This window comes from Mytilus trossulus, chromosome 2 (genome assembly GCF_036588685.1).
Source record: "Mytilus trossulus isolate FHL-02 chromosome 2, PNRI_Mtr1.1.1.hap1, whole genome shotgun sequence".
Lineage (NCBI taxonomy): Eukaryota > Metazoa > Mollusca > Bivalvia > Mytilida > Mytilidae > Mytilus > Mytilus trossulus.
The window spans coordinates 97,516,140-97,534,654 of NC_086374.1; the positions used below are offsets into that span (position 1 = coordinate 97,516,140).

The following is an 18,515-nucleotide window of genomic DNA, read 5'->3' on the forward strand; positions in this document are numbered from 1 at the left end:
TATCCCAGCAACTCATAATATTTTCGTCTGAATACATCAGCAGGTAAATAACCCTTGACTCGAGAGACAAATTCACCACCCAGTCTACCAGACAACTCCTAAATGTAAAATAGGCCCTCAGAGGGTAGGTAATCCGTACTGACGGACTAAAGTCGCCTTTAAAACCATTGATTATCATTTACTTCGCTTTTTAAAAAGCACAATGCAATTTGTACTCTACAATTTTAATATATATTAGAACTTTGTGGTAATTTGTCACCTCAAAATACCCTCAAAATTTAATAAAGTAAAAATTTCAATTAATTACCCCGTGTGTGCCTTCTTTGATGAGTTTGATTGATGATGATATCTCGTTTGATGTTTCTGACATTTGGACTCTATGAAAATTACATTTGATATACTTGTAAATTTATTAAAATGATAAGATCTTGTCATATGCATTGAATTGACATAATAACATTGGGATGTTTGATGAACTAATCGAGTTTGATATACATTATAACATGTTTACTTCCACATGAATGAAAAAGTTATATGTGCATACGTATATGTTCAATTGCTTGCGTATGTGAGAGAATAGTAATTTAAATTTAATAACAGTTAAGAAGCTATTTTGGTATGTTTTGTTATTTTAGAAACTTAGGCTAATTATCATATACTTACTCTTCCTTATGTCATTTCTTACGTGAAAGTTGTTGACTAAATAATAATATAATAATTGATATGATCGTCATAACCTTAAATTAACTGTTTACAAAAAAAAATAAAAAAATTCTTACGATTTTCTATCCCAGAAATAGATTACATTGGCTGTATTCGGAAAACAAGTTTTGTTATTTTGGATCATCAATGATTATCAAATCCAAACTATAATTTCTACTTTCTAAATTATACTATTCGAGCGTAATTGGCGAAAAAGAGGTTGTATCATTAAAAATGATTTTGAATCCACCAAGGGAAAACATATATGTATTATTTTAATTTTAGTTTCTTGTGTACAATTTGGAAATTAGTATGGCGTTCATTATCACTGAACTAGTATATATTTGTTTAGGGGCCAGCTGAAGGACGCCTCCGGGTGCGGGAATTTCTCGCTACATTGAAGACCTGTTTGTGACCTTCTGCTGTTGTTTTTTTATTTGGTCGGGTTGTTGTCTCTTTGACACATTCCCCATTTCCATTCTCAATTTTATGGTACATATTTGCCACTGTTTCCGTCAAATTCTAAAGCTGTAAAACATATAGAATTACAATTAAAAACACTTGCTATTTAAATGAGGTGGGATGAGATTATTGAGAGCATGCGTACCTTACTCGAATAACTTTTATCAGGTACGTCTGAAACCAAAAGTTGTGAAGAAAATAGATATAAAATAATTGAGAATATGAAACCACTAGTGTCTAAACAGAACAGCAAAAATATTCAATGTTCAATTTTGTACAAATTTGAGGAGTAAAACAGAGCATCAAAATGATCAATGTTCAACTATTCACGTAGTAATAATTAATGGAAAAGAAGAAATCGTTTTGTCCAACACAACAAGAAGGAGTTAAACAGAAGACATGCAGCATAACATTTTGAAAGTTGAACTTACACAAAAGTGTTGCTATCTAAGTTATTATATATCTAGCAGAAATAAACTCAATTGAGTGACCATTGCAATTTGTATTAAACAAAAATATGATTTAGGTAAAATCATATCTTTCAAATCTTACATTGTGGGTTTCATAATATTTTTTTTCTGTATAAAAGGGCTGGAAATATCATACGAATTTCAATGAAATATGGGTTATATGTCAATGAGACATCAACCTAAAGACTCAGCGCCAATTTATATCTTAATATCGATATCTGGTCTTTACTTAAAAGTAAAATCACAAAAAAACTGAACTCCAAAGAAAATTCAAAAAGAAAAGTCCCTCTCAGTCAACGAAGTCATTCCGAATCATGTAAAAGCTGCAAATACGATTAACAGCACTTTCAAAGAACAACAAAAGTTTCATTAAAGACAAAGACAACTATCAAAATGCTCCTAACAGAGGTTAACAACCGATGCGTCACACATTGGATAGTTTTTTCTTTGGATCAAACCATTAAAACTTCAGAATATACTGCCAGGAATCTTTCGAAAACCGTTAACTGTCACATTACTATGACTTAAATGTTAAGAATTCCAGATGTAAATAACAATCAATTAGTGAATAAGCTAATCATAAACACCAGCTTAAAGTAAGTTAGACGCGCGTTTCGTCTACAAAAGACTGTTGTATTTTTACCAAACGATATTTTCAACTAACAGCACACATTTGCAGGATATCAATATAATTCATCTTGTCTATGAGACAAGGATGTCCTTATTCGCCATCGTGTTTTAAATTATATGTTGTATTATCCCGATTACATATCTTATTTCAATGTATTCAGATTCATATTATTATTTCAGTAATGAACACAGAGATAGAATATTTTGATGTGAAAACGTATTGCTAAAGTTATTTGTCTGAAAGTCAATCAACAGTATTTTTTTCATAAAGTAAGGAGATGCTGAATGCGCAACCCAACGCATCATTTGATGGAGGGCATTATTCTGACCCTTAACATAGCTTTTTTTTCCCTAAATCTTGCACACTTTATGCAAAGCATTGATTGATTTCTATGAGGAGTTTATGTATCAAGCTAACGACATTATGCGTTATTTAGAAAGGCATAGTTACTTTATCTCTAAATTTGACCGACTGCCCTGGTAAACTTTCATAAAAGTAGGCATGATTTATTCAAGTCAGGTAGAATAATAGGGTAGCAAATCACCGATCTCCTACACAAAATAGTGTAGAATACTTAGTACCAGGTTATTGTGACATGAAATGTGAAAATGATACAATAATTGTTATTTAAAAAATCAGGATGCAAAATTGATATTAAAAATATGGTTAACATTGCATATGCTATGTCGACGTGACTTTAAACATAATTGAAAAATGATTTTTTAAATAATAAAACTTATCCATGTAAAAGGATTTTACAAGTTAATGATGAAAAGATATCTTCTACAAATTTATTGCATTAATATGCTAATGACAATGATGATTAGAATGCTACAGTACTATGCATCCACAATTCTGTAATTAAAAACACATAATTTATCTGATAATTTATCTGATGAATTTACATATATGATGATTATAAATATATTTTGTCGGATTATATTTAGAAATATTTTCTATACTTAAATGTGGACATTATCTAAAACATACATAAGAAATGCATTTTTCATTTTCAATATTCCATTTGTTTATTCCAATTCTTTATATAAGTTAGTATTGATAAGACAGTTCTCTAATATTTAACACGAGAACAAAACACATTTTCATAAAATATGTTAATCGAACACGATATTTCATCTTTACCTTTACCTGCATAAATCGTACCAGCTGTTAAAAAGTAAACCAGGACACTCGGTAAAAAATAACGAGTGAGTGACCATATCATACTACTTTCTGCAAGAGTTCGATGGCTATAATACCAACTGCGCGAAATCAAAATATCAAAACTGAAACTTGCACCTCTCCCATCTAAACATAAAGACGACAGGGGAAAAAGCAAACTGCTTTGTGATTTGGAGTCAGAATAATATATCTTATCGAAGAAACAGGTAGATGAAAATTCTTCAGGAATTATCGCCACCAAAAGTTTTAGACTCTAGAGGTACAAAAGGTTTGAGAGCTTTATGGCCAAATTCATATACGCATAGCTGATTTAACACTGATAATCCCTTGATTTGTATTTTCTGTATTGATTGATGAGACTTGAACATCGGTTAAGTACTGTTGCCTCTAATTTATGATAAGCGGCAAATTTGGATCGGCGGATACAAGAATCGCTTTCTGAACAGCCATATTTTGAATTCTTGTTTAGAAATCTAACATACCAACAGCTATATTGTTTACGGAACAAAATTAAAAAGTAAGATGCCAATCATCCTTTCCCCTGAATAACACAGTCTTGAAACCGTGCGGTTTAGTGTACAGTCGGACTACATATTGTTTTTAAACGACGTTTTTACAAACTGTACAGCAGTCGAACTGTCCCCTCCCGCTATGTTACATTGGACAATACGATAAGTCAGTTGATAATTTATAAGGGATGTTCATTGTTAACATGCAAAAAACGATGTTATTTAGTCGGCTCTTCAATAAACGTATTACCACCAACAATAGCTGATTGCTATTGTGTTTACGTATGTACATTTGCTTCCTTCCGCAAATTTAAAGATCGGACATTGTTGGACTGATATTTAGAAAAATTATATAATCGAAGTTTCCTAACCACTAGTGTTTATGTTTTTTACTATTTTAAACCTAGATGATCATTTATCATTTTGTCAACAATGTATCATAATTTATCAAATAAAACCGAGTTTCCTCCCACAAAACATATTGTTTAAGTGAATGAGTTAAGCTATTTCATAATCTTAATAATTAGTCCAGGCGTACTGAAATAGTTTAACTCGAAAAAATAAATCATTGGGCACCGTTAAAAAACGAAAATGTCCTGTCACATAATAGTACAGACCATTAAAATTTTGTGTTAAATGTGTTTATTCATTTTATCATTTGTACTAAACATACTAAACATATTAAGTACTGTTAACGTTGAAACCGACTTTAAAATGTTAAAGGTTGATTGTGGAAAAACAAAAGTTAAATAACTTGTTTAGGATACATTCAATGTTCTGCGTGTGATGCACATTCCTATTGGTGGATTGTTTTGAATTTATAAAAAAAAAACTCAAATTAGCATTTAGAGTACACAAAGAAAAGGAGACGGTCCGGTAAGACTCCTTGTTGGCCCCAAAATATAGCAGTTTTACAAAATTGTTAAACTTTAAACTTTTAATTATTTATTGGACAGTAGAATGCTTCTGCTACATAAATATGGGCTATTTTTGACAATACAATGCACATATATCGGGTACTAGCACCATTAAGTCACGCTAAATTACTGAAATCTTCGCAATTCCAGCATTTTAGTGAACTTTGAGACGGTTTTCGTTCAAAACGAAAGTGGCCGCATGCGTGTTCATCCTTAATATTAAAATGTAAGTTGTATTTTATGCTAATACATAACATATATAAAGGTTGAGGATGAACACGGATGCGACCACTTTCATTTTTGTCAAAAACCATCTGAAAAGTGGCGTTTTTCGGCGTATTTGGGAGATTTTTCATATTTGAGCTTAAATCGGATCGTTTTTAATGACTAAATCAGTTCAAATCTTACACATTAACTAATTGATTCAAATGAAATCGACACTTAAGTGTTTAAAAAGTGGTCAAAATCTTTCGTCAGATGAACCTGAAATTTGAGGCCAAAATCGGTCCTGACAGGACCTACTCCTTTCAGTATTTTTAATATTGAATTACAGTTTAAGAAATACGTACCAGGCTGATAATTTTTAATACGCCATACGCGTGTTTCGTCTACATGATACTCATCAGTGACGCTCAGATCAAAATAGTTATTTAGCCAAACAAGTTCATAGTAAATGAAAGAGGCAGAATATCCCAAAACTGGTGTTCCATTTAACTGACAACGCCTGGCAAAAAATTAACACGACCAAAAGACAAATACCATAAAAACAAAACATTGAAAATTACTGAACAATGGTGAATGGTGCCCCAGGAGGATAGACAGATCCTGTGGCACCGTCGTATTGCTTATGTAAGAAGTAATGCGGTGAAGTTTTATTCTGGGGTTTTACATAGTAGAAAAAGAAGACACAGTTTGATGTGTTTTATCATTTGATTTGTCATTTAATTAGGGACTTTCCGTTTTGATTTTTCCTAAGAAATCAGTATTTTGTTATTTTTCTTTTATAGACTGCCACAATTAAATAATATCCTGTGAAAATATCTTAAATGACGGTTAAAAATAACTCATGGTGGTGTCCATAAACTCTTCAAACGGACGACCTAATCTCATACTTAGAACCTATTGATTTAAAAGTTTTCGTGTAAGCAGCAACCTTTTTTTTTGTCTTTGAAGGAAATGCTAATAGGGGATGTAAGATCTACTATATCGTATTAAAATGGAAATGAAAATTTGGAATCTGAAACATCTCATTTGTCGTTATAGTTTGTTTTCATGCCCTTACAGTAAGGACTATAACTAAGTGGCCTAAACTGGTTACTTTTACCAAAGTGGCAAAATCAATCTCATTTTTATTAAATCTATTTTGTTACACGAAATTTTCTTCAGATCAAAATGTCTTTAGTTTCTTGCATATTAGCTCTGTAACCTATCGACGTTCCGATTGGTGTTAAAATTAGTCAAATGATGCAATAAAAGTATTTCTGTCTTCAAACGTGAGCATGTTCCTATAAAACTGCAATTTAAAACATATTTATTTTTGACATTTTGACAATCATTAACATTTATAACTGACAAAGTTTATACATTTTAATACCTTCTGTATTCAAAAAACTAAAGTACGTTTTGAAAATTATATCGGAGCGAAATGTCATATACTTTTAGAAAATGTACAATTTATTTCATTATTTCTCCATTCAAAATTATTTAAGTATTCAAATTTCAAATAAATTGCGAGAATTTAGAAATAAAGGGCTGACATCGTAAAAGATGTCATGTGTACAACATATTAAGTTTTATTCATTACCCTTAGGTAAAAAAAAAAGTAGGAGAATGGACAAAAGAACAATTATCTCAAATTTTTTTCTTGCCATGAGCAAATTTGTGTGCAAAAAGGTTGAGTAGTATCTAGTTAACCCTTCATGGTTACCTGAGATAACCCAAGGTTTTATGGACGGGTTCCTATATAGGAATATATATGCAATGTGCCAGAAAATAAAGACTGTTCCGGTTTTACCAAACTGTATTCATCTGTTAATAAAGGGATCGTTAATCTTTTGAACTCCAGGGAATGGCATTGAAATCAACTGTACCTATTTGGCTGTGTGTCATTTGAAATGATTAATTGAATAGAAAGAAAAAAATTGCAACACAAAATCATACGACAACGTCATTTCCGTGCTAAAATAACTTTCTTTCAATTCTCATAGGGTAATTCAATTTTGTGCAGTTATTCTTAAAAGAAATTACCTACCTTGAGTCTTTTGTAACCATAGAAGTCCTGGACTTGATATCTTGATGTTGATGATAGCGAAGTCCGGATAATCTGAACTGAATTGAATACCACTGTCTACATTTACAAAAAGAAAAAAATCTGTTATGTCACAATCAAAAGATATATTATATAGTGTCATTGCTTTATATCCTACATAATAAGGTCAAAGAGAATCAGATCATGTCGTTTCAGGTATCGGTGTCAAAAGAAACGAGACAAAAAATGTAAGGATTTTCCGGTTAAAAGACCTTGTTGTAATAGTAAATGTTCTTCTTTCTTACATCTCGAGTATGTATGTTTTCATTTCATCTAGACATATATCATTTCAGACAATATCCTTCTATTTAATAAGACAGTTGATAACAAAGCAGGCCTATAACATAAAGTTTAAATGGATAAGCATCACTTCGACTTAATATTTTCAATTCTGGTAGGAATCGTTTAACACTATTGATATATCATAATACATGAAGAAACAAATCACCAAAAATGTAAACGCCATGGTTACATAAAACACTTGAAAACACCATAGTTGACCAATAACTAACACAGTCTTAATCATAAGCCATACAACAGCAGCGAAACTAATACCAACTCAGTAGCCTTTTCATCTAAATTTGGGTTTTTAATGTAAAAGAAGGTGAAAAAGTCGGTGTGAGACCCCGAAATTGAAAGTATTATCCTTTTCCTTTATTAAAGTATTGTTAATCAATTAAAAATCATCAAACAAATAATCTTGATTTGGAACTGGCTGTTATCAAAGGGAAACAATTCAATCTCAATCTCAATGTGTTTAAATCTCAGGAGAGATAAATCTTGTTACACGAGGGGGTAGATCGTCAACTATAGTCTATTTCTAAAACATCTTTTGGATATTTATTTTGCTTAACCAAATTGTTTTATAATTAATTCATCACTTTGTGCTCGCAAAGTAAACTTTAATAGAAACCCTGACGGTATGTATTTGTTATGCAATCTTTGTGGTTTTGTGAAAAGATAGTTTGTATTCTGTGCGTTGATGCCATATAGTTGATAATAACAAATACGCATGGGAGTTAAAAAAAACGAGATGTGTGAAATAAATGGCCATTCCATTAAAGCAAAAAAACCTGACTCGTAATTTTTGCATATAGGAGACAAATCAGGTAGTATAATATAATGATGTCGAATGATGGGTTGCTAATGGGTGCGAGCCATTGTGCAGGGTGATTTTAAACGCGAGAAAAGTGTTGTTAAAACAGAGATAATTGTTGTTGATGAAAAATGACCCCCACCCCCAAACTATTTGATTTAAGTTTTTTAACCTACATCCATCTTTTCATGTCGACCCTTATGTATAATAATGCCACTGACTGCTTTCAATTAAACAACAAATGGAAGTTTTTAACGACCTTGACTGGCTATACAGCCCTTGCACGGTCGGTTCAATTCAACAACAAATGGAAGTTTTTAACGACCTTGACTGGCTATACAGCCCTTGCACGGTCGGCCTTCAATTCAACTGTGTATTTCCAAACAACTTATATAAACTGATTAAGTCTTTCAACAAGGGTTATAAATATTAAGCAACGATGCAAAAAATTGAATTAGAGAACATAAATAAGTCTCTTTAAAAAATGATTTCAAAGCAGTAATATCTATTCAATTTAACAAATATGTACTGAATAGTGTCATGTACCAGAAACAAACAATGGTTTGGAACAAACTATATCACTACGAACGACAACTTGACCTAGAATGTTACTCACATTTGTTGATAATGTAAACAAACATCGATTTACAAAAAATGGTAATATGTAGCAATTGATAACAATCAGAATGCTGTAGTAAAGATCATCAGGAAATTAATCTGGTTTGCCGCCCGGAGATGCCGATAAGTGATATTTTACAAAATCATGTTTTCAGAGGACGTGATGAACTGTCCTTGCCAAAATTACAAATAATTCAGGTATCTAACATTTATTACATATATTGATACCACGATAATACATTGATAATTCTACCTTGTTAAATATACCTTATTGTCAAAGAATACAGCAATAGTTATGTCGTCAACGGCCAAAGAAAAAATCGTGATGATCAAGCATGGAATTCCGGAAATTGACCGTCTCCAAAAATATTAAATTCTAAAGTTGAGTTATCGTCATTTTCGCGCCAGACGACTATTGAAAAGGCTAGTTACTAACTGATTTAAAAGAGGCAGGATTCTCGCAATCCTGTTTTTTTTAGAAAAACGGACCAAGAAAAGTAATAAATGAGATAATAAAAAACTTTGGCGCATCAAAATTCGACAGAAAGATCGAAATATGTTTTAATTTTATATCAATCCTCTTCAAGGTGTTCCTAACGAATGATGTCCTGGTTGAATACAAAGCGACAATAATTTCACACAAGTTAATATTGAAATCTAGGTTGTAAAAGAGGGACGAAAAATACCAAAGGGACAGTCAAACCCATAAATCTAAAACAAACTGACAACGCCATGGCTAAAAATGAAAAATACAAACAGAAAAACTTATAATATTCATAAATTAACATATGGACCTTTTATGCTTTTTTGGATAATACAGTTTAATTCAAGCACATTTTAAATTTTCTGTTAAAAAATCAATATATATACCTAGCTCAAAAATGCGTTCACCAGTCGCGTGTTTTGTCTACAAAAGACTCATCCATTAAACTGTACAAAGGATTTAGCGCCAGTAAAGGTCGCTAAACGAGCCCATCAACAAGGCTCAATAACCCAAACATAGTCCAAATAAAGTACAAAGTTGATGAGCATTGAGGACCAACAAATCCGAAAGATTTGTCAAGAACGTAGTGTGCTAAAAATTATTTGATATATCTTAAGGTTTGGATCGTCTGGTTTTACTGTAGGTTTGTGAGTTGTTTCTTTTGCTTTGCGTTTTTATTCTTTCATATATTCCTTGTTTTATTTTGATTTAAATTTTCAAACCAAACTACTATCTGTGATTTCGTTTTTAAATAAATCAATATATTGTGTCAATGTTTTGACAAAGATAAGATATGTATGCTTTTGAAGTAACAATTTATCTTTTGATGGTATTCATGTACTCTCGTCTACTTTTACTTAATCTAGGTAAAGCCCTTCGTACTAGTATGTAATTCCAAACAGTGAATTCACATATCTACATAGGGTGAGTAGAGATAAACACGGAATTTACACACCTAGTATAAAAGGACAAAGTTTTTAATTCAGCATTTTCTACTTGCTGGATTTTGATATTTACCCCCACTGTATTCGATTAAGCAATGTTTCCTTATTTATATGTACTGTACATGCAAATTATTTATAGAAATACCCACTGACAAAATGTATGCATTAAACATTGGCATATTTGAAACTTGTTGATACACTAAATGCAAAAATAAACGTCTACAATTTTAGCTTGAGTAAAATTAATAAGGAATCGAATGATAATTGATTTATCTATTTCACAAAGGCATTTTTTTCGATTTCGAGATAGAAACTGACCTCCCCATGACAGGGTCAACAGTTTCCATGGTTTCTATATGGACGGTCCCAACACGTCCTTCAAAAGGTCATCAATTGTCAGAGAAATCTGGGACTAATCTTCCGGTCTCTTCAAAGGATTTTTTTCTGTTGAGATGTTTAGAGACAATTTAATAAAACTATTTAAAAATTCCTATCACAGTTAAAATGCTTGCTTTTAAAAAAAAAAAGACTTTTCATTGTTTACTTTCAAACCTCGCGTGTTGTTTTTTCGTTATTTTTTTAACTGTATGATTATCTTCATTTCCTTTCTTTCGTTCGCAACACTAAAGTGTCATTATTCATAATTGAAGACATTCTTGAAATTACAAGTTCCATTTAGAGGGCGAAATGTTCGCTTGATAAAAACAAAATTTCATTTAAAAGTTTACAATCTTTAAATTACAAGTTCAATCAAAGAGAAAGGTGTTCCTCAAAATGAAACAAAAATGCAATCACTTCTTTCAAAATGTTAACTTTGAATAAATTTGTACAAACATTTATTTATTGATAGATTTTATGTTGCATTTTATAACTTCAAAATAATTAAACAAATTATGTCATTCAAAGTATGTGAGAAATCAAATTCCGTTATTTATTACACAAGTCGTAAACATTTCTCCAAAAGCAATATTTATGTGAATGTCACTTTTTAATGACGTAAGTTATATGATTTTTTACAATTTACAAAAAAAAGGTTCTTGATGTGTTATTTCACCCAGATAAATGAAATGTGTGCACTAACTGAGATTTATAAGATGTGATAACAGACAATCGAACTTGAGTATAGATAATAGTTATCAAAGGTACCAGGATTATACTTTAATACGCCAGACGCGCGTTTCATCTACGTAAGACTCATCAGTGACGCACAGATCAAAATAGTTATAAAGCTAAACAAGAACATACTTGAAGAGCTTTGACAGAAAGATCGAAATATGTTTTAATTTTATATCAATCCTCTTCAAGGTGTTCCTAACGAATGATGTCCTGGTTGAATACAAAGCGACAATAATTTCACACAAGTTAATATTGAAATCTAGGTTGTAAAAGAGGGACGAAAAATACCAAAGGGACAGTCAAACCCATAAATCTAAAACAAACTGACAACGCCATGGCTAAAAATGAAAAATACAAACAGAAAAACTTATAATATTCATAAATTAACATATGGACCTTTTATGCTTTTTTGGATAATACAGTTTAATTCAAGCACATTTTAAATTTTCTGTTAAAAAATCAATATATATACCTAGCTCAAAAATGCGTTCACCAGTCGCGTGTTTTGTCTACAAAAGACTCATCCATTAAACTGTACAAAGGATTTAGCGCCAGTAAAGGTCGCTAAACGAGCCCATCAACAAGGCTCAATAACCCAAACATAGTCCAAATAAAGTACAAAGTTGATGAGCATTGAGGACCAACAAATCCGAAAGATTTGTCAAGAACGTAGTGTGCTAAAAATTATTTGATATATCTTAAGGTTTGGATCGTCTGGTTTTACTGTAGGTTTGTGAGTTGTTTCTTTTGCTTTGCGTTTTTATTCTTTCATATATTCCTTGTTTTATTTTGATTTAAATTTTCAAACCAAACTACTATCTGTGATTTCGTTTTTAAATAAATCAATATATTGTGTCAATGTTTTGACAAAGATAAGATATGTATGCTTTTGAAGTAACAATTTATCTTTTGATGGTATTCATGTACTCTCGTCTACTTTTACTTAATCTAGGTAAAGCCCTTCGTACTAGTATGTAATTCCAAACAGTGAATTCACATATCTACATAGGGTGAGTAGAGATAAACACGGAATTTACACACCTAGTATAAAAGGACAAAGTTTTTAATTCAGCATTTTCTACTTGCTGGATTTTGATATTTACCCCCACTGTATTCGATTAAGCAATGTTTCCTTATTTATATGTACTGTACATGCAAATTATTTATAGAAATACCCACTGACAAAATGTATGCATTAAACATTGGCATATTTGAAACTTGTTGATACACTAAATGCAAAAATAAACGTCTACAATTTTAGCTTGAGTAAAATTAATAAGGAATCGAATGATAATTGATTTATCTATTTCACAAAGGCATTTTTTTCGATTTCGAGATAGAAACTGACCTCCCCATGACAGGGTCAACAGTTTCCATGGTTTCTATATGGACGGTCCCAACACGTCCTTCAAAAGGTCATCAATTGTCAGAGAAATCTGGGACTAATCTTCCGGTCTCTTCAAAGGATTTTTTTCTGTTGAGATGTTTAGAGACAATTTAATAAAACTATTTAAAAATTCCTATCACAGTTAAAATGCTTGCTTTTAAAAAAAAAAAGACTTTTCATTGTTTACTTTCAAACCTCGCGTGTTGTTTTTTCGTTATTTTTTTAACTGTATGATTATCTTCATTTCCTTTCTTTCGTTCGCAACACTAAAGTGTCATTATTCATAATTGAAGACATTCTTGAAATTACAAGTTCCATTTAGAGGGCGAAATGTTCGCTTGATAAAAACAAAATTTCATTTAAAAGTTTACAATCTTTAAATTACAAGTTCAATCAAAGAGAAAGGTGTTCCTCAAAATGAAACAAAAATGCAATCACTTCTTTCAAAATGTTAACTTTGAATAAATTTGTACATATTACAACAAAAAAAACATTTATTTATTGATAGATTTTATGTTGCATTTTATAACTTCAAAATAATTAAACAAATTATGTCATTCAAAGTATGTGAGAAATCAAATTCCGTTATTTATTACACAAGTCGTAAACATTTCTCCAAAAGCAATATTTATGTGAATGTCACTTTTAAATGACGTAAGTTATATGATTTTTTACAATTTACCAAAAAAAAGGTTCTTGATGTGTTATTTCACCCAGATAAATGAAATGTTTGCACTAACTGAGATTTATAAGATGTGATAACAGACAATCGAACTGGAGTATAGATAATATTTATCAAAGGTACCAGGATTATACTTTAATACGCCAGACGCGCGTTTCATCTACATAAGACTCATCAGTGACGCACAGATCAAAATAGTTATAAAGCTAAACAAGAACATACTTGAAGAGCTTTGAGGACCCAAAATTACAAAAAGTTGTGCCAAATATGGCTAAGGTAATCAATTCTTTGGATGAGAAATTCCTTAGTTTTCGAAAAAAATAAAGAAAAAAGTAAAAGTAAAAAGGCATATAATTGATATTCAGGTCAACAGCGAAGTACTGAATACTGGGCTCGTGATACCCTCGGGGACGAAACGTCCACTAGCAGTTGCATCAACCCAGTAGTGTAAATAGTTATCAATGGTACCAGGATTATAATTTAATACGTCAGACGTGCGTTTCGTCTACATAAGACCCATCAGTGACACTAAGATCAAGCAATACTAAAGTTATTCAAACCTTTTTAATAATAGTTTATATCCGTGATCTTTTTACCATTTTTACAACTCAAATCCTTTTAATATATGTTTAAGGGAACTGACTCGAGGATAATGATTACTATAACCTTTGCCACATTAGTTTGCGCCTGTCCCAATACATCGTCCGAAATAATCGTTTAAGAGTTGAGTTTATGAGGTGATCATACACTTACGACTAAGTAAGACACCCCGTCCGAAATAATTTTTTTTCAGAGTTGAGTTTATGGGGTAATCATACACTTACGACAGACAACTACGGTGAATCCCCAAAATTTGGAAAATGTTTAACCTAAGACTAATAATGAATAGCAGCCTTTCCCTGTATATTCCTCCATAGCACAGATCGCATTTGGTAAAAAAGTATTCAAATTTTAAAATGGTTGTTTTCTTAACCTCAAAATCCTCCAATCAACTTGAAGGTATCGAACTGTGTAACGAGGTATGGCTTATGTTGAACATAAGCCATGCCATCGTTAGCAAGTAAAAAGATAAATTACATAAATTACATACACTCCTAATAGATACCAGGTACAAAATTGTGTACGCCAGACGCTCATTACGTATACAAAAGACTCACCATCTGAACTCGAATAAAAAAAAGCTAAAAAGGCCAAATAAAGTACAAAGAATATTGAAAAAAAAAAATCGAAAAGGTTTAGACAAATAAAGTTAAGGTAATATATTATTTGGGTAGAAGCTTCCTAGTATTTCAAAAAATTCAAAGAACAATACAAGTTCCAATTATAGTTTGTTCATCTCATTATAGAATTAAAGATGGTATGGTTTTTTTCGGGAGATGAACTTATCGAATAATAAAATATTTCAAAGAGACGCCGAAGATACCGAATGGATATTCAAACTAATAAGTAGAAGACAATGGCTATCAACGTCATAACAAATAAACTTGTGAAAATGTTCCTTTGTTTTCTTGTTATAGTTGATGTGTTTCCTCGGTGTTGGTTTGTAACCCGGATTTGTTTTCTTTCAGTCGATTTATGACTTTTGAACAGCGGTATACAACTGTTGCCTTTATTTAACAACGTTTGATTAACATGGAGTTCTTATCAAGCCATTAAAGTAAAAGTGCAATATTCAAAATACACGGATGTATAGTGGTCTATTCTATGCATATCAAAGGTGGTATAATTCATAATTAATCATGAAAATGTCAATAAAACATCATAATATGCAAACATCTGCCTGTCAATGTCTCAATAAAGTTATTAAATATTTGCTACTCTCAGTGAAGTTCAAAGGGATGAAAGTAAACTACTTTTTTTTAAGACGAAACACTCTGAAATAGTTGAATGAAGGTCACTTTAACTACGTCGATTTACGGAAGTTTCTGATTTATTTTTATAGAGTATGTCCTTTATAATCTATAGAGTATCAAAACATTTTATGTATTGCCCTAAGCCTGTTATATTTAAGATGTTAACTATTACACAACTTTGTGTTCAACAAACGTTAATTTTTATTTTTATGCATTATGTTTGAATGCACATGCATGCATAGCAACATGATGGCTGTAGACTGCAAGACAAATATTTCAGGTAGACATATGACTTTAAGCCGCAATATTGAGTCCTTTTTCCGAAGGTTTTGTGTTAAGGGGACCTATATTATAATAATAGAAGATTTAATTATCATCCACCAACCAATTTGAAGGTATAGCCATGACATTGTTAGCAATTAGAAGGGTAAATCAAATGAACTCATCATAGGTACCAGGATTAAAATTGTGTATGTCAGATGCACGTTTCGTCTACAAAAGTTTCACCAGTGACTCTAGAATCTAAAAGGTGAAAATGCCAAGTAAAGCACTCAGGACACTTAGGACCCTAATTTCAAAAAGTTTTTTTCAAATACAGTTAATGACTTAAGGTAAAAGGAGATAAATATGTCATCTTATAAGATTTTTTGTGATTATATATTTTTGTACTACGGCATATGATTGAATAAAAAAAAATAGATGAAAAAATAACCGTTCCAAAAAGCAGAAAAAAGACATATACATAATGGAATATCATTATTGAATCCACCATAAATTTGACATTTGTTATAGAAACTCACGTAGGTAATTTTCCTTGGTGTTCGGTATTTTTGTTGGCTCCTGTTTCGTCTTTGGTATTATTTAATTTTGTAAACAAAGACAGAGTCCCCGTTTCCATCCTAAGTAAGTTTATTCCGATAACCTATGTGAATACACTGGTATACAGAAAATAATAGAAACAAAGTAACCCTCTGTCACAACATTAGTGAAACATGAGGTTTACATAGAAATATTTTAATATGTACCGGACTGTTTTTAAAATAAAAAAGTTTGATAGAAAAGTATTATTTGACGAAATAATGTTCCCTTTTCACTTTTGAAGAGAACAACTTGCTTCCATGTACAACACATGTTAATTTAGTGGTGAGAAGATTCAGACTCATGACTTGTTGTTGATCGTTTGTTTGTGTCCTCAATTGTATGGTGTAAATGACAGAACAACTTGTTATTGACGGAATCTTTTTATTAAAATAGTTCAAGATCAAGTTATTTTGGTTAAGGTCATTTTTGTTTTTATCATATTTCTGATAATTTGATTAGTTATTTTCTGTGTAATTTATACAAACTCGCAAAGATCGCTTTGTGTTCGAGTTTGGTTCCTCTATTTTATGTATAAAAGGTACTGAATGTTCGCAAGTTTTTTCGCTGTAAAATCCAATCTATTCATGAAATAAAACTAAATATGTCTAAGGAGAGATAACAAGAAGCGATCTGGAATTGGAAATCTTTACTCTCCAACACGAAAACATAAAAGTGACATAGTTGATACAAATTTCAAGAACAATAAAACGAAAACAATGGACTCAACAACGTTAACGTCATGACAATGACGCATAAACACTAACAAATTTGTGTCATGTTAAAGTATAAGTTTGAGGGACATACGTATGGTCCATATGACGTATGACCTTGAATGTAGAAAATAGAAACAATATGTATGTGGAGAAATTTAATAGTGTCCTTGTCAAATCGCTATTTATATACGAGTTGGTACGCTACTGCAAGTTATTTAAGATTTGTGTTTGCCTATGAAACAACTCTACACCAGAGACCAAATGAGGTGGAAATGAGCAATGAAAATGTATCATTTGGCCTTCGACAATGAGCAGAAACCAATTCCACACAACACGCTAGTGAAGGTCACTAATTGACAAAAAGGAAAACAATTCAAACGAGAAAATTAGCGCGGCCTAATTCATGTTCAAAACAACAATCGAAAAATCAAATATGAATTAGAAAAAAAGAGAAAAACCATTGAATTACAAGCTCCGGTGTCTGAAAACACCGCAAAGGAGTCCTCATTAGTGCACAAAGGACCACTAAGGAGTTGATCATGTGCACCAAGGACTTTTTATAAAAGACCGGTATGTTACTGTTTAAAATGTTGACATACACTTTTCACTTATTCTTATCAATCAAAATTTTCCATAAAAATGCATGTAATCACTGCAGTGAACATTGCTTGATACAAATTCCGAATATGTTCTATTTTTTAACTATGTGTTAAACATCCATTTTAATGTTACGTTATCCCTTCGGGGATTTATCAAAACGCTTAGCTGTAACCTTTATGACATTTTTTCTAATTGCGTCATCATTAAATGATGTCCTGTCTAGTTATCATTTTTGGAGAATTTGTGTTGGTTGGTTATTGTATCGATGACGTTTACTCATAATCTTTAGTTGATATTCTTTTTTATTTCTTTACGAGCCTAGTTATAATGGAAGATTTTCGTTGCATACCTGTTAATTTGCCTTGTGATGAACCCATGACTCTGTTAATATTAATCCAAGAAATAATCAAATCCTTGAATATCTAACTTTTCGCGTGGTGGTAACAAAAACTTTCTTATAAGCCATGCATGTGGGCTGTGTATTAAACGACAGTTAATATTAATCCAAACAATGAACAAATCCTTGAGTATCCAACTTTTCGCGGGGGGATAACAAAAACTGTCTTATAAGCCATGCATGTAGGCTTTGTAAAAAATAAGTTACAATATCACAAAATAGAACAAAACAGTTAAAAATACTGATACATCTTCGCTTAATTAGACTTTAACGTAGAAAATCCATGTTTCCATTAAACGACATCCCTAGTACAGTTGTAGGTACAAGCAGTTGAGTGTATTTTCCTGTCATAAACATCTATAATGTCACCATTGGTATTCTAATTAATACAATCAACATTTTTGGCACAAAAACTCGCTTATTAATTACTAAGATAATCGGTTCTATCAAATGCTTTCCGATGTTATTATAAATGGCACTTAATCATTTCGATATGACATTGCGAATATAAGTTTGTTTGCACGAAATATATATACATAAACCACTGCTTTGCAAATACTTTAAAATTATAATCCAAATATTT

At 31.4% G+C, this 18,515-nt stretch overlaps 1 protein-coding gene across 1 annotated transcript in view; it reads right to left on the reverse strand.

Annotated features, from left to right (window-relative positions):
* LOC134708480 (F-box/LRR-repeat protein 7-like) overlaps positions 1–18,025 on the reverse strand; it is a 65,406-nt gene extending 47,381 nt beyond the window's left edge. The window contains exons 1-2 of the mRNA XM_063569043.1: positions 17,885–18,025; positions 7,125–7,220 (exon numbers count right to left, since the gene is read on the reverse strand). Coding sequence (XP_063425113.1) covers positions 7,125–7,220; positions 17,885–17,912 — 124 coding nt within the window. The 5' untranslated portion in view covers positions 17,913–18,025. The remainder of the gene's footprint in view (positions 1–7,124; positions 7,221–17,884) is intronic.
* Between the last annotated feature and the right edge of the window lie 490 nt (positions 18,026–18,515).